The 26,871-nt window shown below is 43.8% G+C and overlaps 1 protein-coding gene and 1 non-coding gene across 2 annotated transcripts in view; one reads left to right on the top strand and one right to left on the bottom strand.

Annotated features, from left to right (window-relative positions):
- Positions 1-18,617, bottom strand: part of FBXW8 (F-box and WD repeat domain containing 8) — a 114,455-nt gene extending 95,838 nt beyond the window's left edge. Inside the window, exons 1-2 of the mRNA XM_032603687.1 lie at positions 18,210-18,617; positions 3,471-3,575 (exon numbers count right to left, since the gene is read on the bottom strand). Of these exons, the coding sequence (XP_032459578.1) occupies positions 3,471-3,575; positions 18,210-18,530 (426 nt within the window). The 5' untranslated portion in view covers positions 18,531-18,617. The remainder of the gene's footprint in view (positions 1-3,470; positions 3,576-18,209) is intronic.
- LOC116739393 lies at positions 8,563-8,665 on the top strand. The gene has a single exon (XR_004345569.1). It is a non-coding gene; the product is annotated as a U6 spliceosomal RNA (small nuclear RNA).
- Positions 18,618-26,871: the final 8,254 nt, after the last annotated feature.

Here is a 26,871-nt window from a genome sequence, read left to right as displayed (position 1 = left end):
TCTACCTTTTACTTGAAAATCATGGCCCTGTTGCCTTTGCAGCTCTATTTCTAAACTTACACATTAGGAAATACACATAACTAAAATATATGCTAAAACTGAAAATGAAAAAATAAAGTTATAGAGATGGAGAACAAATTCGAGGTTGCCAGGGGTTAGGGAAGGGCATGGCTATAAAAGAGTAGCAGGACTCTTGTGATGAAAATTCTGTATCTTGACCCTGTGGTCACTCAAATCTACACACGTGATAAAACTGCGTAGACTTAAATACACACAAGTAAGTGTGTATTAAACTGGTGAAATCTGAGTAAGCTCCATGGACTTTGCAAATGTCAATTCCTGGTTTTGATATTGGGCTACAGTCTGCAAGACATTACCAATGGAGGAAACTGGGGGAAGGGTACACAGAACTTCTCTGCACTATTTTTTGCAACTTATGAATTTTTAATTACTTTTAAAGTTTATTAAATGAACATTGGCAAATACTTAAAAACCTTTACTCCTCAGAATTACTCATGTTGTAATATAACAGCACACTCACTTTTCTCATAAAAACCAAACAATTTTGTAATTTCGAAATCGACAATTTTGTCATTGTTGTCCATTTTAAAATATTACCCTTTAAAGTGTTTGGAAATCCTGTGGACACACACACACACAAAAGAACAAAAAATTCTAAGTAGCGAAATGATAAACTGCTCAATGAACTGCCCCAAGCATAACTGCTTACTAAAACCCACACTGTTTGAGACATCCCAGCATGATACTCTCCCACAGAGATACTAAATCCCTCGAGGGACAAGTATGGATACCAAGGAGCTAGGAAGGTCAGCATTCAGGGTACACAGGACCACAAACTAACGTAAGGGGGCTTTAGTTTTGAAGCGTAAAGCCTCACAAAGCAGAAAAGAGAGGGGATGCAGAAAGGAGACAAAGTCAAGAGCCAAATCAATTCCCCAGTACAGTCTGTGGCATAATGAAATCTCAGAAGCCCGCCCCAATCAGGGTTCCTTACTGTTAGTCAGTTACCAATTTGGCATAAGGATCTAAGCAAACAGGTTTTCTCCAAGGGCACACATATAGTTTATGGTGCCAATTCCACATAACTGGCCCAACCACTTTCACTGAAATCCCAAGGCGGCTAGATTAAAAGAGAACCAGAGAGAAAGAGCGAGACGGAGACAGCGAGCCCCCTCTAAAATAAAATCATAAAGCAGCAGGACATTCCATTCAACAGAAGCCCCTTTTCCTGTTTCAAAAATAAAAACACCACGAGAAACAAATGAAAATGCTACTTATTTTTATTACTTTGTGGTTTTCTTTTAATGCTTGAAAAAAACAAAGCCAAGTCACAAACTACTGGCCATCCATCGTCACCTTTGTGCAAAAGCTCTACGAAAAAAATCCTGGCTTAGAAGATCAGAGCCACCTCAGGGGTTCTGTTTAAGTATATTTTCTAATCTTATACATGTGCTCTAAAAATTAGGTTCAACCACAAAAACCCAAATCCAACTGGCCCAAGAGGGAGGAATTCTGGTGCACAATTGGACTACTGTGTTGCAAATTAAACTGTTCACACCTGCAGAATAATCTCACCAGCATAACCAATCTACCCTGGAATGCAGCCCCACCAAAAGGGGGATTTCTTCTTCCACCAGATCCTATCTTTCACTGATAAACTCTTTGGATGAGAAAACCAGCAGATGTGAAAGCCACATGGCCCTCTACAAAGCAGGAGAGCAAAAGCAACGTAAAAAGAAATGATTCCTTGAACAGCAGCTCCCTATCAAGAATGAAGATTTTATCATCCAAGGCTGACTTTGTGGAAAGCTAGCTATTAGATAGACCCTGTTCCAAGACTTTGGCTAACAGCATCAGGCTGAAATCCAGGAGCTGGACTCGTTTAGCTACACCCTTGTTTTCAACTCTTGGGAACAGGGCCAATGTGTAAAGTTAGAATATAACAAATCCAACTTCCAAGGCAAAGAAGAAGACAATGTAGGTACTCTTACTTAATGCAGTCAATAGGCTCTGAGCATGGTTTACACTTCAAACATTTTTATTTTGTGAATTTAGCCTCTGCATAGTTTCTTCCGAAAGATTTCCACACCCTGCATCAAAAAATATTTGCCAATACCCCCCTTAACTGATGCTGTGGCAATCAAAAATACTGAACACTTTCTCAAATTCGTATTTAAGTAGAAAAATAGTTTTGATTAAGCAAAATGCTTCACAATAGGGTAAAACCATAATAGGGGAATAAAGTAAAACCAGAAACTCTCTAAATTGTCCTGTATTTTGTGTCATTTCACTGAACTGCCATGGAGTTAGACAGCTCTAGAGTCTGTCTACAGTTTTCACCACCCTCAAACTGCCTTAATATTTTTACCTGCATATTCATGGTGGTGTTTCGGATTTTTATTGTATAGTTCTCTACCACTCAATTTCACCAAACTCTTTCTCCTGAAGGTACAGAAACTTGTATCAAATGCATTATAGGATTCAGGGATGGGGAACAGTAACCACTAAACAAATTACTTCTTTGGCAATGGATACTCCAGTGCCTTCTGGGAACACAGTTGTCCATGAAAAGCCAAATGGTCAATCACATACACATTTAACTTATGAGAAATTAGACATTCTTCTTCAAAAGAAAGAGAATAACAGACTAATGATATAATGCTTTAATGATATAAATGCTTTAATGATATAAATGCTTGATGATATGATATAAATGCTTGCCTCTTAAAGCATGGCCAAAGCCACACTTGGCATCACCTGGTAGAAATGCAGATCATTGGGCCACACCCCAGACCTCCTGAATCCGAATTAGCATTTTATCAAGATCCCCTGTGATTCATGCACACAATAAAGTCCAGCCTAGACTATCTCCCACCATTCCACGCCATGGGCACGTGCCCCAGAGTAGGCATGAGACGGGTGACGCCGATCTGCAGTTCCCTCGGTGGATCTCAGCTCTCACATGCCTCTCGCCTCACTGAGTGGAATTCTGGTGTTTGAAGGGTAATTTGGATCATACAGTGGAACATGACTTCACTGTTTTGTCCCGAGGCTGACCCTCAGCTCCCAACCTAACGACTGGCGTGACTGAACCAAGGCCTTGCATCTTTGCATTAGAAACGGTGAGGACATTAACAGGTCTGGCGATCTCAGTAAAGGCAAGTACAACCTTGTCAGCCTTGAGCACGCTGCCACAGGTCAGCCATAACTCAGACTGCAGGAGGAACACAGCTCTGGGACAGACGGTCACAAAAAGATAAACATGACACGGTGATATGGAACATAATCCTTTATGTTCAAGGTTGCTTTCCTTCAAGTAAAGCTGCTATCCAACTCAGTATTTCTTTAAAGTTTGTCATTCTGTAAAGTAAATTTCTGCTATAGAAGAGCTTCCCATACTTGAATTACACATGTAGGTAAATCCTGACCATCCATTAATGACAGCTTACCTGCGCACACCTTCCTAGTTCTTTTCTGTCCAGATACTGAAATATATTGATTGCCAACTCGTAAGGCAGTTGGATATCAAAGAAGGGCACGTCATCCATTTCATTCTGAGGAGGAAAAAAGAAAAGAAACAAGCTTAAGATTCTGAGATATGAAAATGTTCATATTTATAGGCCCTTTAAATGACCAGCAATAGCCTTAAGTGGTGACAAGAGAGATGATGCTGATTCCCGGAGGAGCAAAGCGTTCTCACTATTCTGCAGAGCACAGTCATAGAACTAATTCAGAGCTTGACAGCTACTCTCAATTCTCCGACCCCCACAAACTTACCCTCCTTACATTCACTTATGAACTCCACAAGACCATTTCCCGTAATGCTTCAAAAAGGAGAAGCAGGGGTGCCATCTCACAACCTGGGGTGTGCCACAGGAATCAATGCAAAGGTTTGTGGAAAACCTCTCAGCTTCTAAGGAAAGGTGAGTGGTAGGCAGTCATGAAAGAGCCTTGGAATCAGGGAGGCCACTGGTCCTTCCAGGACAACTACTACTAGCCCCCAACTTGGAGGGGGGTGAATGCCCACAGTGAATAAATGCTGACCTAGGTCACTGCAGTGTCTTCATCAGGAAGAGGGGGATAGGGCTGTGAATGTGAGCAAAAAGTAAACAAATGAAGTGCTGCTCTTGAGTAAGGTGAGTCCGTCTCCCCGTGTCCACAGGAGAAGCACAAAGTTTCCTAATGCACCCGGGGGCTTGTGCTGCTTAATCTGAGTGAGGCAGTGCAAACAGAGCAGTTCTTCTTCGGTGTCATTTATTAATGTGGAGAAATTAGAGCTCGCCTGCCTTTGGATAAGCAATTAGGGATGAGGTAACAGGCTTTCTTTGAGAGATAAGGCTGTCATGACGATCCTGGTAGCACAAAGAAATACGAGGGTGAAACAGAAAAAAGGCCAAGTGTGCACATGGATCCCTCCGCCTGTTCCCGACTCCACCTGCCAAAGCTCACTTTGGTGTGTGCTCCTGTAAAGCAGGGGAAAGCAGAGCTCTGCATCCCAACAAAACTCGCTTAATAAAATTCATGTTTAATAAGCTTTGGCTGACCTCGGTGACTTACTGGTTGCAAGCAAATTATTATTTTTTTGTGTGTGTGAGCAAGCAAATTATTAATCCACCACTCAAATACAACAGTTGTATATTGCAAGGCTGCATGAAAAGAGTCTCAGCATTTTTAAGGGAGTGTGAGCACCGACTCAAACCCTACCACGATTCAGGGTGAAGATTTTTCTGGAATCATGTTTCCATTCATCTAGGAGTCTCAGGGCTAAAAGATAATCCAGGGCATAAGGAGGTAATGTATTCAACTGCAAAAACAGCGCAAGGCTAAGCACGAAGGCCAAGAACGATCTCTAGAGGAAAAAAGAGGAAGAGTCGACAGTTCTCGGCGGGTAAAGAAGGAACGGCATGTTAAATCAGGACAGAAGTGTTGGCTTTACAGAAAACAACAGAAAAAAATCTGCAAGTGTAATTGGAAGACAAAGGGGTCCTTGCCTAAAAAAATAATGGAAAGTCATTTGTCTAATGTCATGCTAGGTCCCCTCCTACAGCTAATCAACTTTACTCATCAAGAGAGAGAGGCATCAGTTTCTCTATGCCCAGATCCAACTTGAGACTCCTTATCATAACTATGGAGGGAATCGAGGACAGCTGCACACAGTACAAGACTATCCTTCACAGCCCTGGACTTCCTTCTGCTTTCTCTTTTGGATTTTTTGACTATGGTGAGGTGGAGAAGTCTACCTTATCCACTCAGTAAAGAAACAAGAGAAAAATGTTCCCTATCCTCATACAAGCAGAATAAAGGCAAAGAAAAGTCTGCACTCATGCAAACTGAACTCATAATTAGCTTTTTTTTTTTTCCTCCCCGCTGCCAGAGGCATTGCTTTCTTCAATTGGTCCCTTCGGGACTCCCTATAAACTGATGTCTGTACTTGACACTACTGCGATGAAGCATGAGAAGTCATCTCTGTTTTTAGTTTTGCTGGTGCAGAAAAGTCACAATTCTGGTGGCAGGTGCCTTCTCCCTTTTGCCTGTTCAGTTGGCCAGTTCTCTATTCTCATCCTAGAAAATACCGCCTCTGCCTTAGCATACTCCAAACTCTGCCACCATCCTCCTTCATGCCAGCCCCCATGACCTCTGGGATGCAGCAGAGCATGGAGGGTTAGAGCACAGATTCCAACTGATCATCCTAGTTCTGCATCTGACTAGCCACGAGACCAGGCTAAATGCATCTGATTCTTAGCTTCCTCATCTATGAAACAGATATTAACACACCTAATAAGTTATTCATGGGGCAGTTATGAGAATAAAATGAAATAATGCATGGAAAGGGCCTGGCACAAGTACCCAGGCTCAGCATGCAATAACTGATTGCTAAGAGTACTATTTTCTTTCCTTGAGTGGCATTCCAGGTCCCTTTTTTCCTTCAACACATACTTTTGACTAGGTCCACATTCCGCGTAGCCCCCACGTCAGCTTGTTGTTTACACAGAAAGTTGTCTCCCCTTGTCACGATAAGCACATGATAGTCGACGACAGTGGAAAGGGGATGGTACAGCAGAAGCTGTCATTCAGAAGTATGAATACTGAAAGTATCCACACAACAAGGGCTTTTCCAAGAGGGCTTTAAAAAAAGAATCATCAATTTTAAAAGGTTATACCACAGTAATAACTACAGACAGATCTGCTCTAGTGCACAGAGGATGAGAAGGAGGTAGCCAGCAGGGTGTGAATGACCAGTCCGGGGTATTAGGGCTCCCACACCAACAGTCAGAGGCTCCATGCTGGTCTCACTGCTAACACACGGTGTTATTGTTCTTGATCATTTATAAGTTCTGGAGAGCAACAACTGCTTCAAAGCACTGAATTATAATTATGTAAACACCAACATCACAAAGCCAAACTTTTTTTTTAAATCACTGTGCTCTTAGCAAAGGGAACTCTCCTACACTGTTGGTGGAAATGTAAATGGATACCACCACTATGGAGAACAGTATGGTGGTTCCTTCAAAAACTAAAAATAGAACTACCATATGACCCAGCAATCCCACTATAGGGCATACATCCTGAGAAAACCATAATTCAAAGAGTCATGTACCACAATGTTCACTGCAGCACTATTTACAATAGCCAGGACATGGAAGCAACCTAAACGTCCACTGACAGATGAATGGATAAAGAAGATGTGGCACATATATACAATGGAATATTACTCAGCCATAAAAAGAAACGAATTTGAGTTATTTGTAGTGAGGTGGATGGACTTGGAATCTGTCATACAGAGTGAAGTAAGAGAAAGAGAAAAACAAATACCGTATGCTAACACATATATATGGAATCTTAAAAAAAAAAAAAGGGGGCTTCCCTGGTGGTGCAGTGGTTGAGAATCCGCCTGCCGATGCAGGAGACACGGGTTCGTGCTCCGGTATGGGAGGATCCCACATGCCGCGGAGCGGCTGGGCCCGTGAGCCATGGCTGCTGAGCCTGCGCATCCGGAGCCTGTGCTCCGCAACGGGAGAGGCCACAACAGTGAGAGGCCCGCGTACCGCAAAAAAAAAAAAAAAAAAAAAAAAAAAAAAAGGTTCTGAAGAACTTAGGGGCAGGATAGGAATAAAGAAGCAGACGTAGAGAGTGGACTTAAGGACACGGGGAGGGGAAGGGTAAGCTGGGACGAAGTGAGAGAATGGCATGGACATATATACACTACCAAATGTAAAACAGATAGCTAGTGGGAAGCAGCTGCATAGCACAGGGAGATCAGCTCAGTGCTTTGTGACCACCTAGAGGGGTGGGATAGGGAGGGTGGGAGGGAGACACAAAAGGGAGGGGATACGGGGATATATGTATACATATAGCTGATTCACTTTGTTATACAGCAGCAACTAACACAACAATGTAAAGCAATTATACTCCAATAAATGTTTAAAATAATAGTAAAATAAAAGGTGTGAAGAGTGGGAAAAAAAAAATCACTGTGCTCTTAGAATTGCATCTAAACTCCAAAATGATAGTCAATCCCAAACAGATCAAGTCCCAGACTCTTATGTAAATGAACTTCCCTGTTGCTACCACTGGCTGGGAATGGCAGGAAAAAAAAAAAGAAACCAGCATACTAAAGGAAGGTCCACATCTCCACATCTTAAGAAATATGTAGACCCACAAGGTCAGGAGACCAAATGCTGAAGTTTCATGTTGCACCCTTAGCATCCTTCTGGCAAGACACTCTATCATTGGCTCTTGTAGTGGAGGCTGTGGTGGGTCACTCAGGTTCCCCCTCTGGATCCATGACACCTTCCCCCCAGATGCCCAGAATGCTGCCTGCCACTGGCTCATAGCTGTGTCCCTTCCCAGGCACTGCCCTTGGCCAAAAAGCTGCCTCATTCCAGGTTACACTCCCTCCTCGAGGGCAGTGTGCATCCAATGACTACTCAACAGCTGAATATAAAGACCTCTATGTGGGACCCCTCAGAAAGGCCAACCCATGAAACCACCTGCATGCAAATCTCTATCTCAGAGCCTGTTTCACGGAAATTCTAATCTTTATTCCCAAATAGTCCTGTGATCAGCACATTCACAAGGGCTCTTATGCACGACTCCAGAGACATTAGGTAACCTACTTCCCTTTCTACTAAGGAGGCAACAGTGGAATGCAGGCAAGTTAGAGTGATGTTATTATACCGAAAAAACAAAAAACTAGAGCAGCTTCAGGGTTAAGTAAATCACTCATAAACTTCTCTCTCTTATTATTAGTAACATATCACTTGGGGAACACCTTACACAAGACTGAGAGTCACCAGCATGCTTGATCCTGTGGTTAAAAATCCAATTCTTTTATAGGTACAGCATAATTTGACAAGGATGTGGAGCCACATCCTGGACAGAGGCTGCAGCCCAGTAACCACATATACCTTAATGGCAGCAGCAAGAAGGTCCTCAGCACTCCCATTTGGTACTACCCTGGTTCACAAAATTAAAAAAAAAACTACTACTACTTGCTACTAGTGTGCAGAGAAACACCCTGCCACCTACAAGGTGCTGTCGGCGCTTCAGCAGCACGTATACTAAAACTGGAACGATACAGAGGGGATTAGCACGGCCCCCGCGCAAGGATGACACGCAAATTCGTGACGCGCCCCCTATGTTTAGCAATTATACTCCAGTAAAGATGTTAAAAAGAATTTAACTGCAGTCTCTAAATAGAAGAAAAATACAAAATAATAAAAGGTGCTATCAGACTTCCATCTAGGCTATTTTGAAGCATACAGCCACCCTAAAAGTTATGGGCCACATTAACCAACTATATCTATAGTAACTTAAATATGGAAACGGACAAGTTGGCAGTTCAGAAACTAAGATATTCCAAGGAGAAAAGAGACACTTGAAATATAGGAAACGTGGTCGTACTATTAAAAAGTCAGTATGACTACAATGTTTAGAGAATAATTTAGAATGGACAAATTTATGCTACAGAAGACCATACAGAAGACCAGTAAATTTAAAGTATTAACATTCCTTCAAATTTAAAGAAGGACACCCTTTGGACAACATACAACTTGCGTTTTAATTTTTTTTTTTAATGGTTGAGATATTGATTCTCTCTCCAATATTGGTGACTCTTGTCCTGTATTATACATCAAAATCATCTGTGGAGGTGTGTGTGTGTGTGTGTGTGTGTGTGTGTGTGTGTGTGTGTGTGTGTGTGTGTGTGTGTGTGTGTGTTTTAAACCAAAAGCCCAGGGTCTCCCTCAGACCTAATATCCCAAATTCCCAGGGATGGGGCTCAAGCAACTCTTCCTCAGGAATCCTCATACAAACCAAAAGTTGAGAACCACAACCCTAACTTACCAAAAGACTTAAGAATCAATCCTTTCCCAATCAAGCCAAAAAAAAAAACAAAAAACAAAAAAAGCCACCACAAAGGGGTCATGTTACTTTGTTAATTCAAAGTCAGTGAATACTAGATTTTCCCAAAGTCTACTGGACTTACTCCAAAAAACGCTAAGAGAAATTGCAAATAGATCCATCCCCAGGGAGGCTGATTTGTACTCTTATGTGCTAATGTAAGACTAAGTCTGTAAATGGACTGGTTTTGTGCCTTACTGTTAGAAATTTAATCTGTCTTCTCTTGTTTAGTAGAAGGAGGGATAATTACTAAGAGCCAAATCAGTAAAAAGTGAAGAAATTGACTTTAAGTTTGTTCCCAGTGTAATCTCCAGGGCAAACAACAGGAAAGATCTCTCTAGATGGTGTTTTAAGAAACTAAGAAAAGCACCTGAGTTCAAACAATAGATACATAGCATTTCTGCTGAATCTGTCACTGAAAGGAGCCTGTTTTCTACATGAATTTATCTCAACTTTCTACATACTGCTAAGGAGTAGACGCACACAATCTCCATCAGAAGGAACAGATGAGTTCCAGTTTCACCCGCATTTTCTTTGAGAAAAATAAAATTAGTTGATTAGGGGGAAAAAAGGTCTGAAACACTGTCAAGATAAACAGCCATTCATTTACATTCCCAAATGTGTCTCAAAACACGTTCTTATTTATACAAAAAAAATGACAAAAGTCCACCAAAATGTTAACAGCTGTAGCCACTGAGCAATAACATTACAAGAGATTTTTGTTTTTGTCTTCCTATTCTTCTGAATTTCCTCAATATTTTTACAATAACCATGTTTCACAAAGAAAAACAATACACTTGTAAGATAAGGTGTTTTATGTTCAAAACACTATCTGAATTCAGGTCCATGCCAGGTGCTGGGGGGAGGGAGGTACTGTTAGCAAATGTATAAGAAATGATATCAACACCCAAAGAGCTAAAATCTTTTATAGAGCTAAATCACTGTCACATAAAATGGAATAAAAACTGGAGTCTACAAAAGGCAATAGAGATAGCCCCCCAAGGTATTCCCAAGTTCATCAGGAAGCCAGCTATTTAGAACCTGGAAATCACTTCTCCGAAGCAACAATGCTGTAAAGAGTGGTTAAGCTCCCAAGTAGTCCACAAAAAGCCAACTTTTAACATTTAACCTAATCCCTTGCCTCGCTATGAGAAAGAGCAAAAGGTATTCAATAAATTTTTGTTGACAGCATACATGGATGATATAGCTGAACTTTAACCCTACAATATCTAACAGGTACATTGCACTGCATACAGTAGATGCACGTTAAACGTCCATGGGATTTGATTTTTTTTAATGGGCTTCCCAACTTCAAGAGCCATTATCATTCACCACCTACTGGTATGATTCCCCTGGGCACTCTGGCAAGGGGTGGACACAGAGAGCAATCTAAACGATTGGGCAGCGAGGGCTGGGGCGACCCCAGGAGGCTGGGCAGTGGAGAAAGCTAGGGAGGCAGAGGACACACGACCTGTGCTTTCAAAGCCCCCTTTTAGTCGGATACAGTTTTTCTCTCCAGAAAGAAGTCAGCAGGGGAGGGGGAGGGGGAGCTCCCTTATCAAAAGCTTCCGGTCCCAGAGGGGCCTGTGTGGGTATGGTTTGTTTGTGGGAAGAGTTTCACGTCAAGGGTCCCAAACACTCCAAACACATTCGTACCATCAAAATTGGCTATATAATTTGTAGAGCCCAGTGGAAAATGGAAATGCGGGGCCCCTTGTTTAATATTAAGAATGTCAAGATGGCAACAACAGACCAAGCACAGGGTGCTTCTAAGCCTGGGGCCCTATGTGACCACACAGGTCACACGTGCCCATGAGGCCAGCTGGCCCTGGCCACCACAGAACCTTTGCACTTGCCATTCTCTGCCTAGAATGCCCCCCCCCAGCCCAAATCTCTGCACACCTGCTCCTTCACCTCTTCCATAAGCATGACCTTCCTAGGAAGGCCTCTTGGCTAGCACTATCCCCAACACATACACACTGTCCCTTCCACCTGCTTTCTTCTTCTCCAGGGTGTCTATTACCTGACAATTATTTGTTCATTGTCCATCTCCCTCTTGCCCAGAATGTGGGCTTTATAAGAGCATGAATTTTTTCTGACTTGTTCACTGCTGTAGCCTCAGTGCCTAGAAGAGTACCTGGTACCAGGAAGCCACCTAATGAGTCCTTGAGGAGAGAATGAATGGAGCCCAGGCTGCTTCAAGCAGCAGAACCTTTCAACAAACAGACGTCCTAAGTTACAAGTTGTTCTAGTGTACACAGAGACCATTACAAAACATGTCCAAGTAGACATGTGCTCACTCGTAACAGGAAAAAAATACATGGCACTGACAAGAAAACGTTTTAGTTGCAGTAAAGGAAAAGGCAGAGAACCTTGGGCTGGAGGGATCAGGGGAGAGTTAACATAGGAACAAGAATCAAGTTAAGCCTTAAAAGGAAGGAAGGCGAAGGACAGAAAGAGGAAGGAAAGTCACTCCAGGTAAGCCAGTGCGTGAGTTCACATTTGACTCGGATGCCTTCTCACTTTGTATCAGTCAGTTCCCCTACTTGTTTCTAACTTTAAAAAAAAGAGGAACGTCAAGTCATCAAATTGACCTGCTGACAACATAGATGTAGGCTCTGACAAATTAAATATTGACAAAGTGAGCAATAAATACTGGCCGACAGTATTAAAACTTTCATCAGGCCTGAAAACCCAAATCCTAACACTCTGAATGTTCACAGGGGTTCTAACCATCACAGAGCCTCCTTATGAGGCTGTTGCTGGAAGCAGCAGCTCTGCCCATGCTATTTCAATTCCACACATGCCAACGGGGCCCCCACTGCACTGAGTACCATAGGCGGGGTTACAAGAGGAAGACAAGAGACGCAGTCCTCCAGGGATTCCAGGGGGCGGCCTGAAGCAAGAGGCTCACCAGGGATGAGCTTTAGCAGAGAGGAAGTGAGATAGTATAATGAACTCTTCTGCAATACTAATGATAATAACAGCACCAGCTTTAATTTACTGTCTACTTATTGTAAGCCAGCTTGGTGCGCTAAGAATGTCCCAGCCTCTACACAAGATCATACTAGCCTGGTCCTCATTTGATAAGTAAGGCAGGGTAAGTGACCTGCCCAAGGTCAGACAACAAGTCAGCAGCAGAGACTGCACCTGAACTCAGGTCCACCCGATTCTGAGCCTGGACTTGTAACCAAAACCAGCCTGCTCCATTAATGTTACCCTTTCAGTTAAAAGAAGCAAGACTGGGCTTCTGAGGTCAGCGACTGTGTCCATTCTGCTTACTACTGATTCCCCAGCACCCAGGTGATCCATAAATGTGTTGGATGAACGGAAAACACCTACATTGCTACAGTTAGTGCCGCTTCAAACAGTGACCCACTTAAAGTGGTCATCTGTCGTTTCTGCCCAACATCCATCCCCTCTTTTCTTTTAGGAAACCACCCCACTCTTGGTCAACATGGCTTAGGTGGGGCTGACCCCACTCTTATCTTCAGGAGTGGGCAGTGGATATGAGCCTGGCCAATTTGCGTCAGTGACTGGTTTGAGGATGGCTCCATGACCCAGTCTGGATCAATGGGAATTTAAGTTCATAACTTCTGCTGCATAAAACAGATGCTCTCTTTCCCCCGGGTTGATAAGCTGACAGAATATAAGACTGGAGTTGCTGGCAGCCGTTTTATCCCAAATTGGGATAAAGCCAATTCTATGAATAAAGCCAAGGCTATGAATAAAGCCAACAAAAGGAAAGCAGGACTGAGAGATGGAGAGATTTCTACAGAGAAAAAAAATTTTGTAACTATTGAGGTAACTGATGTTAACTAAACTTACTGTGGTAATCATCTTGTAACATATACATATGTCAAGTTACCGTGCTGTACCTGTTAGTGCTCTATGTCAATTATATCTCAGGAAAACTGGGGTGGGGGGAGGACAAATAAAAGAGAGATGGAGAGACTTCTAGTTACATCATAAAACCACCCAGAACAAGGACCACACCTGGAATTTTCAGTTACATGAATCAACAGATTCCAGTTTGGTTTTTTTAAAGCCAGTTTGAGTTGGGTGCTGACTGCTTGCAGCCCAGAGTCCTGACACATCACCTAAATAGAGACGGGACCGAGCAACTGGATTTCATAACCACCACAGTGAAGAAAGCAGCAGCATACTTGCAATTATACTCCACTATCTGTGAGAAGCCTGAATTTACTGAGAAAGGGAAAAAAGACAAAAAAGACAAAGTGCCTAGTGCCTCTAAAATTCTATGCAGGGCTGTATCATTTCTTTCACTAACGCAACCATATACCAAGAAGACAATTTAGGTGTCCCTAACTCACCGCCTGAAACAGATGGTTTCTAAGCACTATTACTAAAAGCTTCACAAGAGAAGATGAGGCTTAATGGGAGTCGTTTCTAAGTTTTCGTTTCAGCTGGGCTTGTCCATCAAAGGTCTTGCCTGTACCCGGCCATGTGACACTGTAAGGTGACGCTGTTCATGTGCCCATCAAGAGGCAATGTCACGCCTGACTGCTAACGTACTAGTTGTTCTTGCTCTAGTGATGATACTGAAAACTGAAGTGAAAGAGACTGCACCAAAAATACAACAGGATGTGCTGGTATAACAGAGTGCTCCAAAGGTGGGGAAAAAAGGGGAGAGGGGCTGTTAGGAGATGGTACCGGCTTTTTATTTCCCTTTCATGTCAACTGGATGAGCCTGTCAGAGTTTCTGGGGAGTCCCAAATGAACTAAATTTTCCTTTTCAGGAGTCACCCACAGATCAAAGGATTCTTGGGAAGACATAAGGCAAAGATCACAAACTCATGGCCCAAGGCAAATCTAGTCGAAGGAGAGGCGTCGTTTTCGATCGTGTACATATGTTAACAAAAACTAAAAGCGGGAAGAGTTTTTGTGGTAGATAGTTATATTAACTAGCCCCCTAATTTGTTCATGCCTCTCTGTGTTCAAGCATTTGGGTATCTGACTCTGGGTGAGGCCATATGAATTGCATTGGTCAATGAGACAATAACAAACATGACCTAGGCAGAGACTTCAAAAGCACTTGGGCGTTGGGACTTGCCTTTTTGCTGCTCTCATAACTCTGGTAAGGTCCACCCAGGACTAACGTGCTGGAAGATGAGACACATAATCCAGACACACACACAACCAGAAGTGGACCTGCCTCGCTGACAGGAGTTAACCTCAGACAGGTACATGAGCCCACTCACGCCCAGCTCAACTGTCACTCTGCAAGATGGTGAGCTAAATAAATCTTGGTTGTCTTAAACCAAAGTTTTGGGGGTTTTTTGGTAGCAAAAACTGATAGAGCCCACATAAAATTACATAATCGCAATTTGGGGGGAAAAAAGACTCTGCAACACCAGGACCACATTCCTACACGGCAACAAGCAGCTGACCTGGGCAGAGGCTCTCGCTTTTAGCTCAGCCACAGCTTAACATTTTCCAATTCGTCACTATCATCTCATCCATGCTAGGGTCACGTTCAGTTGCCATATGTCGTCTCAGTTGGGTGGTGGTATATTTATGGCAAAGAAGAAAGTGAAATACTATATTCCACATACTCCAGTTACTATGAAAAGTGAAAAAAAAAAGTACAACCACTTTGGAAAACGGTCATTATCTACTAAGGCTGAACATACACATATCTTGTAACCCAGCAATTCCACTCCTAAGCAAATACCCAAGAAGAGTGTGTACATATGTTCCAAAAGATGTACAAAATGTTCACAGCAGCACTATTCCTGACAGCCCCAAACTGGCTATTAACAAACTAGTTATCAATAATGCCCATCAGGGCTTCCCTGGTGGCGCAGTGGTTGAGAGTCTGCCTGCGGATACAAGGGACGCGGGTTCGTGCCCCAGTCCGGGAAGATCCCACATGCCGCGGAGCGGCTGGGCCTGTGAGCCATGGCAGCTGAGCTTGTGCGTCCGGAGCCTGTGCTCCACAACAGGAGAGGCCACAACAGTGAGAGGCCCGCATACAGCAAAAAATAAAAAATAAAAAAAAATAATAATGCCCATCAACAGTAGAATTAGTAAGATGTGGCATATTCATAGGGATAAATCTCATACATAATGCTGTGCACAAGAACCCAAAAGTATGTGTTGTATGATTCTACTTATATAGTTCAAAATCAGATAAAATTAAAATAAGACGTTAGAAGTCAGGTGACTGGTTACCCTTGGGTGGAATGGCACGCATAAGGGTTCTGAAAGGCTGGTAATGCTGTTCTGTAACCTGGGTGCTATTTACATTCGTGTGTACACTCTTGGAAATACATCAAGATGTACATTTATGGTTGGTACACTTCAACAGAGGTTGCCTTTTTAATTTTTAAAAAGTGGGGAAACAAGACCAAGAGGAGGGCTGTGCTTCAAGAAAAAATGGTTAAGTATTTTTCTTTAGGGGTATTGTGAAGACAATATCTACACCGTTATGTTTACTACTTAATGTGACAAAAAGAACGGTAGCCATTATGAAACAAATTATTACAAAAGTATGGCTGGAATCTGAAGACACAACACCCGATGAACTAGGAAAAAAAGGATCAAATGAGTAACATGTAGCCTACTTCACTCATTTGCATTTTTTCCCTGCCCTCTGTGGGCTTTGGGACTTACAACCCCTGAAATACCTTTTCTATAAAGGCTGCCATCATTTCTCAGACTGAAGATACTGGGTGGGTCCCTTAAAACAATTACTTTCCTAAACCTCATCTGTCATATGGGGCTAATGCTGTCCACTGGTGAGGGCCATTGGGAGAACTGAAGAAGACAACGTCTCTAAACCCTGACAAGACAATACCCAGGAGACAAACAAGTAAGCACGCAATGAATTATGATTACTTTTTTATTTATAGCAGTGTTACTGATGATTGCTAAGTACAAAAAACAAACAAAAAAACAAAACCACTAGCAGTGCCCCAAAGTGTGGATGCTCCTCACAGTAGCCTAGAGCCTAGCAGAGCCTAATGTGGTGATTCCAAAGGGAGCAGAAGGGATCAAGGGCATATACTCCAGGGCAGGCTTTTTCTAACTATAAATGAAACATTCTGAAGTCCCTTGGATCCTCCAGCAGGCAGGCCGCTTCCATTTTTAGGATACTTCAGTTAGGGCTCCACTATTTTTGATATCAACGCCTGTGCCTCAGGAATGTTAGGACTAGAAAGACTAGGGAATCCAGACCTCAAACCAAAATAAGCTGTACAGCTGAGAACAATGTCTCAAACACACCTGATCATCCCAATCACCAGGTTTCTGGGCCCCTCCTCTGGAAACTGATGCAGCAGGGCTGGGAAGGGCCAGAACCTATATTTTAATAAGGCTTAACGTGACTGTTACAGCAAGTCAAGTTTAGGGAACTCCTACCTGGTGAAATTTAAAGTCCAACAGATCTGAATCCAAATTCAATCCCAAGAACTTGCAGCTGGGTAACCCTGGGCAAATTACAGAAAACCTGCATTTCCTCATTTGTAAAATGAGACTGACAATACCTACCTCCCAGGATTGTTGTGACTCCTGAATACAATGCCACATTCAGTGGGGAGGATTTGCGAGGCCCCAAATGTGCCTTTGTCCTAATAATCCACATTCCTGTTTCTCTTTACCCCCAAAGCTGGTCTTGCCTCAGCCTACAAGTTGACTTTTATGGGGATAACTTGTGTGTAGATCTGGACTAGCCTGAACGACTTATCAGGTGCTAAGTCACCTTCCCAAGGCATTGACAAATTTAATTTTTACATGTCAGACTTCTTCAGTGACGACCCGCTTCTTACACAAGCACGCATGTCAATATGAATTTTCACATATAAGAATTAACACATTAAATGAGAATGCTTATAACACACACACACACACAAAGTTGATATCTAACCTTAGAGACAGGCAGAGCACAGAACCAGAAACTCTGTGAAATCTTATAGCTACTAATGTTATTTGAATATAACTACATATTACGTTGAACAAGCCATTTCTTCTGGAAACAGCTTAGCAATTACAGAATTACTCCCTATTGAGAAGCTATAGACGCTACCTTTGAGCCCAATTTAAGTCACTAGAACCTGCTGCCTTTTTCCAACTCTTAAACATGAATGTGTTTCAGGTGATCTTGATTGTGACAACTTTGGAAAAGGGGCTTTTTTTTTTTAAAGAGAGAGGGTTCCTAGCTTACTCCAGATTCTGGAAGGGATTCATGCCCCACAAAATGTGCACTATGATTAGCATGGAGGTTCTTATCAAAAGTTTTTTTTCTGCTTTAACTGAAGTAATACATGAACAGTTAGAAAAACTCGAACTGTACAAACACTGTATAGACAAAAGTTAAAATTCCTTCCTATCCACGTCGTGAGTTCTCCTCCACAAAGGCAACCTTGTTAAAAGTTTAGGAACCCTTCTAGATCAGGATTTCTCGGTCTCATACTTGCTGACATTTTAGACCAGATATTTTTTGTGGGTGCTGTCCTGTGCATTGCAGAATGTTCATGAGCATTTCTGGCCTCTTCCCACTAGACGCCTGCAGCGAACAAACCCCCGCCCCAATTGTGGCATCTAAAAATGTCTGCAGACACTGCCAAAACGGGGGACAAAATCGCCCCCAGCTGGGAACCACACCTTCCAGAGATACTCAATGCACGCACAAACACAGGGGTGTGTACCTCTACTCATTTCCCCACCCCCACACCGGTGGCACACAGTTACTTTCCAACTCATTAGGCCATCTGTACCGGGGCGACGGCCAGCCCATGCCTCGGCGGGAGGCGACGGCCACTCACCAGGTCCCGGATGAGCTGATCCACCAGCTGCTCCCCGCCGCCGGCAGCCTCGCGGGCCGGAGGGGAGCGGGAACGGCTCGCCGCCTCCTGCCTCTCGGCCCGGGTCGCCCGCGCCGCCGGGGGCCGCCCCGCGCCCTCCAAAAGGCCCTGGGCCAGCGCCAGGTACCCCGAGGCCTGCTGCTCGCCGCGCCCAGGGACCACCTCGGGCCGCCACGGCCGTCGCTCGGCAGCCTCGGGCCGCCGCCGCTTCCTCAGAGCCTGGGCCTGCGCCAGCTCCTCCTGCCAGTGCCGGCGGAACTCGTCAAGACTGTGGTCGGCCATCGCCGCCGCTCCCGGCCCGCCGCGTCCCCCTCAGCCCACCAGGTGCCACGGGACGGTCCCTCCGCGGGAAGTGTCCGCCGCCACCGGAAACCGCCGCCGCTGCCGCGCTTGGGTTCCGGGTAGCCTGCCCGGCCCCGCCCCCAGTGCTCCCCTCCGGCTGTCCCTGGCGCTGTGGCTTGCGGCAACCCAGGCCGAGGTCTGTGCCCTGCCCCCGCCCCAGCTTCTCAACTTTCCGCTTGTGGCTTTTGCCAAGCGCAGACTGTGCGCCAAGCCCTGTTGTTTCATTCAAACATGCATTGAGCAACTACTATGTCAGATGCTGAGAATTCAGTATTTGAATCTGCAGCAACAAAAATAATCTCTTCCCTCTTGGGGTTTGCGTTCAAGTGAGAGGGTGGGAAGGAGGAGGCGTTCAAACAAACGAATATGAACGTTTGAATCCGTGGGAGGCGTTATGAAGAAGCTAAAACAAGGTAAGGTAATAAAACAAGGCGAGGGATGGGGATGGGAGAATTACTTTTAGAAGGATGGTCAGAGAATGGACTGTCTGATACGTCATGTGAACCAAAAGCTAAATGAGGAGAGAAACCAGCCATGAGAAGATCAGATCTCAGAAGAGATCTTTCCAGAAGGAACTGCAAGTGAGAGGGCTATGAGATTGAAAAGAAAGAGGCATACAATAGCATACCAACTTCTAAGGGCTTTGTATCTGTTGTTCGCTCCTCAGGGACTTTTATCCCCACCTTGACCTGGTTAACTCTTACACATCTTTCGTATCTCAGTTCTCCTCCCAAACCCCACCCCCGCAAATCAGGTCTCCCTGCTATTCATTCTTAACAGCATCCCATACTTATAGCACAGAACACAATTTGTAATTTTATATCTGTGTGATGTCTTACTAACATCTCCCTTCCCTACTGGACTGTCAGTTCTTAGCTTGGAGGCCAGTGATTAATAGGAGCTCAATAAATATTTACTTAATAACAACCCTTAAAGTGAGAACTCCTGTCTCCACTTTACAGATAAATAGCCACAGATCACGCAGCTGGTAATTTGCAGACCCAGGATTCTAATCCTCTTTCTTACTCCATACCTGACCTATTAATTATCAGAATCATAGAGCCCACACATCTAAACCAGCTAGGAAGCACTTGGCGGCACCTCTGGTTACCATGCGTGTGTGTGTGTGTGTGTGTGTGTGTGTGTGTGTGTGTGTGTGTGTGTGTCTATTTTCAAATTCAGTGATATCACCAGCATGGTTGTTGACAGCCTCAGTGCCAGAGTTGGATCTAGGTGGGAATCCCAGCACCTTCATTTACTCACATCCTCTTTCTTCCAGCAATTCCACTTCTAGGAATTTATCCAAGAGAAGAAAATTGAGGAGTTCAAAGAATACCTTCAAGGAGGTTCACTGAAGCGTTGTTTATAGTGCTAAATATCAGAAGCAATCTAAGTAGTTGACAATAGGGCGTTGGTTAATTAAGTTATGCTCCATTAGAATGTGAGAAAGATCCTAACTGGCTTGTCAGCTTCATGAGAGCAGAGACCTGATCTATTTGTTCTTTGCTATGTCTTCAGCGCTCAAAACAGTGTCTGGCACATAGTACTACAAATAATGAATGAGTAAATGAAAAACTGTGCAGCTATTGAAGAACTGTGCAACTATTAAGTTACATTGGAGAAGAAAACTTAACTATGTGAAAGTTATTCACAATATAGCAAAGTCAGGATACATAACTGTAGGTATGACATGATCCCAGTGGTGTCTCTTAAAGAGAGTGTATGCATTAAGAAGAATATACACCCAAATCTTACCGAAAGAGATCTCTAGAGAGAACAGAATTATGGGTGTTTTAGTGTTCTTTTTCTTTATCTGTATATTATAATTTGCTACAATAAATGTTGTCCCAGCCTGAGTTCCTCCAGAAAGCAGAGCCCGAGACCTAGGCTTGCAGGCAGCTAGTTATTTGTAGGAGTGATTCCAGAGAAGAAGCGTGGGGGACTGAGAAGACTGAAACAGGGAAGGAGGGACAGCTAATCCAAAGAGCATTCTTGAGTTGGTCCTGTTCTGGGCAACTTACACTCAATCTCACTGGGACCTTCTAAGGAGCCTTGAAGATTGTCCTCCCAAGAAGTAAGAGCTGGAAGGGAACATTTATCCACTGGCTCATCCTCTGTTAGAGAAAGGTTAAACCGTGGGTTTTACATAATCTTTCACTTCCAGGTTGAATATAAGTAAACAGATTCCCATGGATGTCCCACACCAAGGCAGTGAAGAGACACTGGGGCAAAAAGCAAGAGATACTCTACACAGCTAACAGGAGGGACTGTCAGGCACAAGTCAGTTGCTACAGCCAGGGCTAAAGTAAATGGCAAATCAAGAGGATGTAGTGTAGGGCATTAGAAGTGCCCAATAAGTATTTTTAGTTATAAAGATAAAATGCGCTATTTTCCCCCAAAACACTCAGCTAACATCCCACTTCATTCTAGATGCTTTCCATATGAATTCCAAAGATCAAACTTGTTTTTATTTATCTGCTTGTGGGTCAGAAGGCAAATAAGGCTCTTTTTATATCTCTAGGACTTATGGAGCATCTAATACTTGAAAAGCAAACTAGAAAAAGTTTTAAATGCCTAATTTTGATGGTCAAAAAGTCACTTTCCTCTTGCCCCTTTAAAAGAATTTTAAGGGGCAGAGGGGGCAGGCTAATGGGGCAATTAGTCACCCAGGGAAAATGAAGAAAGAGGGGGGGAAAATGAAGAAAGAGGGGAGAAAAATGCTAAGAGGAAGGGAAATACTGTCCTTTTCTCAGTATTACCTACCATTCACTAAGAATATCATGTTGATTTTATATCTTGCCAATAAAATAGCAAATTCCTGGGCCTCCATATCCTCAAATGAAAAATAAAGGTAAAGGGCTTCCCTGGTGGTGCAGTGGTTAAGAATCCTCCTGCCAATGCAGGGGACATGGGTTCGAGCCCTGGTCCGGGGAGATCCCACATGCTGCGGAGCCACTAAGCCCATGTGCCACAACTACTGAGCCTGCGCTCTAGAGCCCGCGACCCACAGCTACTGAGCACGCATGCCACAACTACTGAAGCCCACGCGCCTAGAGCCCGCGCTCTGCAACAAGAAAAGGCACCGCAATGAGAAGCCCGTGCACCGCAACGGAGAGTAGCCCCTGCTCACCGCAACTGGAGAAAGACCACACGCAGCAACAAAGACCCAACGCAGCCAAAAGTAAATAAGTAAAATAAATAAATTTATTAAAAAAACAATAAAGGTAAAGATATCTTCCCTTCAGAGTAAGGCTGGTAAGATGCCATAAGATGTGCCATATGCTAGCATCCATAAGGCACATAGCAGGCGTTCTGTGAATAATCGTTATGATCCACATTAATACGGTCTTGGCAGTTAGATTATGTCTAACCTATCCTCTGTACGTCTAGTGTTCCATGAGCCCCACCTTTTCCCCTATCAAGAGTGTTCCTTGCAAGTCCAATCCATTAGAGATCTTTGGTTACAAGCAACAGATATCAAATCTCGATACCTCAAGCGTAAAGTAATGGAACTCGGAGAAATAAAGGGAAAGAGGAATGCCTAGGCCCTTGGAATGCCCAGAACCAGATCAGATTCAGAGATGTCATCATAGGAAATCCTGAACCATCCATTTTGGTTACACTCACCACCTGTCTCACATTCTGGGATTCAAAATCCCAGAGCAGGAGCTCTCAGAGTGTGGCCCTTGGACCAGCATCACCTGGGGACTCCTTAGGAATGCAAACCCTCAGGCCAGACTACTGAATAAGATACTCTGATGCAACCCGAGCAACCCGTGCTTTAACAGTCCCTCCAGGTGACTCTGATACGCAGTCCAGTTTGAGAACCACCATCCCAGAGGATCACTGGAATGGCCTAGTTTGGGTCACATTCCAGGCCCTGACTACGGAGCGGGGACTACAGTGGGGTGGATTTCCAGGACCGTATGAAGTGAGGCAGCAGAGTTCCCCAAAACAGCAGAAGGGGGAAGGGATACTGGACCAGGCTAAAACATCTGCAAGGCTGTCATAGGAAGGAGGCTCTGGGAAGTCGGTCTTAGTGCTTCCCATGCCTGCACACCTCCTCTGCCCATGGTCGAGACGTTGTACGCTCCCCTCCAAACCCCAGCTCTGCCCGAGCCCCAGAAAGATGGCTGAAAAATGGCCATCACCCTTCCCCAAGTACCTCCTGCCTCACACCTCCTCCTCAGACCACTCATATGCTGGACTACAAGGGTTCAAGAACTTCTTCACTGCAGTCAGGGAGGTCTCAAAAAAGTAGTTACAGTGGGAGACAGGAGCAAAGATGTTCTCATGTACAAGGTAAGAGGGTTTATCAGTTTCCATAGCTGCTGTAAAAAATTCATAACACACAAACTAAGTGACTTAAAAACAACACACAATTATTCTTTTACAGTTCTAGAAGCCAGACGTCTAAGATCCATTGCACGGGGCTGAAATCAAGGTGCTGGCAGGGCCCTGCTTCCTCAGCCCCTTGAGAGGAGAATCTGTTTTCTTACCTTTTCCAGCTTCTAGAACGTGCACTCCTTGCGTTGCTTGGCTCGTGGCTCCATCTTCAAAGCCGGCAGGGTAGCGTCTTCCTTCCGCCATCACACTGCCTTCCATCTCTGTGTTCAGATCTCCCTCTGCCTCCCTCTTGTAAGGATTCCTGTGATTACATAAGGCCCACCTGGGGAATCCAGGCTCCTCCCCATCTCAAGATCCTAATTTACTAATTCCCCAACCAGGGATGGAACCTGTGCCCCCTGCAGTGGAAGCGAAGAGTCTTAACCACTGGCCCGCCAGGGAAGTCCCTCAAGACCCTTAATTTAGTCACATCGGCAAAACCCTTTTTGCCATCTAAGGTGGCATTCCAAGGTGCCAGAGATTAGGACCTGGCTATCTTTGGGGGCCATTGTTGGGCCTACCACAGAAGGCCTTCAGTGACCACAGAGTCAAATGCCTTCAGGTGACTCCACGAAATCAAAATGAGGCAAGTAGAGCAGGTGTGGACAGCGGCAAATGGAGTGTGGACGCCCATCTAGAGGGGAAACCGAAACTCTGCTCCAGCCGCCGTTGGATCTTAATCGGAATCTTCCAAATCCCAGTATCTTGATTTTTAATGACTAGCAACAAATTTTGATTTTTAAAGAATAAAGATTTTTATTAAAAGTGTAAATTGCATTCAGTAGCCTCCAACGGTAGTTCATTCTTGAGCAACCCATCAATTAGGACAAAGCTCCCTTCCACTTACCATTAAGATACCTCTTTAGCTCTTGTGAGCAGGATTGAGGAAAGACACCTCATTTGGGGCCACTAATGAGTGAAGGACACCAGGAGACTAACATGAAACTAATAGAAAGAAATCATTGTGACTTCAAAGTATAGTGTTTAGAAACATTAACAAAAACATCAGAATTTTACAAGCAGCCATTTCGCATATCAACATGACCCTGATGTATTCGTTGCTATAGGCATTATTGCCCTTTGTTGCTGTTTTATGCCTTCATAAATAGCAAAATATAAAATTCCTTGGGGAACAACTCTGGTCTTAAAGAAAAACTATCTATAGCAAGAAACAATTTGCTTGTTCTTGAGAATTCTCCCATCAATAATTCCATTTTTAAAAATGTTGCACAGACGGAATTCAGTGTCAGCTGCCAGTTACAGACTTAATCACTTAAAAGGAGGTTGTCCCATATGGACACCAGTCCCCATATCTGTTTCTCTCTCCTCAGTCTCCTCTCGTTTTTATTGAAGCCCTCACCCCTTTCATCTCCCCAGCCCGGTTCCAAAACCACCCCCTCCGTAGGTGTTACTCTCCCCAGGGTTCTATCCTGGGTCCCTTTTATTTGTCTTGAAAATTCAGCTCCACCTGAGCTCATCAGAGACGCTCTGTTCATGGAGGTGGCCATAGTTTGGGGGCTCTCACTCCTGCTTCGACTCTGAGACTCCAAGAGCTGATTTCCTTGCCTGCCTACTTAAGAAGCAACACACCAAGGCAAGCTTGGGTTTTTCCTGGAGCCGTCCCCGTCTGTGTTCACAGGAACAGATCCTTGTTAGCATGACTTTGACCCTGACTCCGTTAAGACGGGAACGCTGACATCGTTTCTTCAATTCCAAATCCTCCCTCCCAACTTGTTTCTCTGCAACCCCGACCAAGTGTTTCCTATCTCAGCAAATGACGCCACTGCCCTGACACTGCAGCCAAGAAGCTGGTTGTCCCTCTCCCCTTCTTCTCACATCAGCAAGTCCTGACAATTCTACCTTCACAATATATCTTGAATCTGTCTGCTTCTCTCCGCCTCCCCTGCCACCATCCTGGTCCAAGTAGGGTTGCCAGATAAAATACTGATGCCCAGTTAAATTTGAATTTCAGATAAGCAAAGAATAAATTTTTAGCATAAATATGTCCTATGCAATCTGTGGGACATACTTATATTTAAAAAAAAATTATTTGCTTATCTGAAATTCCAATTTAACTAGGTGCCCTTTGTTTTTATCTGTTAAATCTGACAGCCCAAGGTCCAAGGCATCATCATCACACCTGTAGTATCTCCTCACTGGTCTCCCTACCTCCACTCTGGCTCCTGGCAATGAAGAAAAACCGACAGAGCGCTTTTGAAAAAGTGAATCATGGACTTCCCTGGCGGTCCAGTGCTTAAGACTCCATACTTCCGATGCAGGGGGCGTGGGTTTGATACCTGGTTGGAGAACTAAGATCCCCCATGCCCTGCAGTGAGGCCAAAAAAAAGAAAAAGAAAAAGTGAATCAGATCAGCACACTCCCCTGTTGAAAACACCTCAAGGTGCCTCACCTGTTCTTGAAATAACCAATCCATTTTTAAAAACAGCTTTATTGAGATAAAATTCACATACTGTACAATTCACGCATTTAAAATGCACAATTCGGGAATTCCCTGGTGGTCCAATGGTTAGGACTCGGTGCTTTCACTGATGGGGCCCAGGTTCAGTCCCTGATCAGGGAACTAAGATCCCACAAGCTGAGCGGCGTGGCCAAAAAATAATAATAAAATAAAGTAAGTGCACAATTTGATGGCTTTTAGAATACTCACAGATACACGTAACCATCACCACATTTTAGAACATCACCACCCAAAAAAAATACCCCACTCCCTTTAACCATCACCCCTAATCCTCTCCTGGGCAACCACAATTCTGTTTTCTGTATAGATTTCTCTATTCTGCACAGTTCATAGAAATGGAATATGATATATGCTCATATGTGACTGGCTTCTTTCACTTAGCATAGTGTTTTAAAGGTTCATTCATATTGTAGCACGTGTCAGTACTCATTCGTTTTTATGGCTGAATAACATTCCATTGTATGAATGGAACACATTTTGATTATCCATTCATCCACTGATGGGCATTTGGGTTGTTTCCACCTTTTGGCTCTTACGAATAACACTGTTATGGACATTCATGTACAGGTTTTTATGTAGTTGTGCTTTTATTTCTCTGGGGTATATACTGAAGAGTGGAATTGCTGGATTACATCATTTTTAATCATGCTGAATCATTTGAGGAACTGCCACATGATTTTTTCAAATTGGCTATGTCATTTTACATCCCCACCAGCAGTGTATGAGGGTCCAATGTATATTTTACACCTTCCCATTCAAACCTATCTGTGGTCTGAAGAAGCAAGACGTTTTCTACCTTTGGGGGCCTTTGCACACACTTCTGTTGTGCTAAAATACTCTTCCCATGTCATTCCTCAGTGCAGCTGACCCCATCCACCCTTTAGTTCTCGGCTTACGTGGGACCTCCTCAGACAAGCCATCCCTAAGTGCCTTATCTAAGTAATGCACCCACACACAATTTTCTCCATCACTGAAACTGACCCTTACCTTAACAGTTACCTTGTTTTCATTATTATTTACTTGTTTGTGTGTCTCCTCCATTAGAATGTAGCCTCCCTGAGGGTGGGACCATCTCTGTCTTGTTCACCCTTGTGTTCTCGGCTTGGTTCCTAGGATGTGCTAGACAACTGTTAGTTAGTTGGTTTGTTGGTTGGTTGGATGAATGAATGAACGACGAAATGAATGAATCCATGGGTGATGACGCTAAGAGAAGGAAGAAGGTGTTTCTGAGGTTTGTGACCACGCATAGTAGATGCTCAATAAATATTTGTGTCACTGATGAGGCGGTAAGTAATAAAGATATGCACAACTACACACACACACACACACACACAAAACGTAAGAGAAAGATGAATTCACTCCTTTAAGAAAGAAGTGAGGGATGTCACTGAAAGTCATAAATCTCAACACGAGTGC

The sequence above is a fragment of the Phocoena sinus genome, chromosome 14 (assembly GCF_008692025.1).
Source record: "Phocoena sinus isolate mPhoSin1 chromosome 14, mPhoSin1.pri, whole genome shotgun sequence".
Classification (NCBI taxonomy): Eukaryota; Metazoa; Chordata; class Mammalia; order Artiodactyla; family Phocoenidae; genus Phocoena; species Phocoena sinus.
The sequence above is the reverse complement of the archived record's forward strand: the minus strand, read 5'-3'. Positions and strand labels throughout refer to the sequence as shown.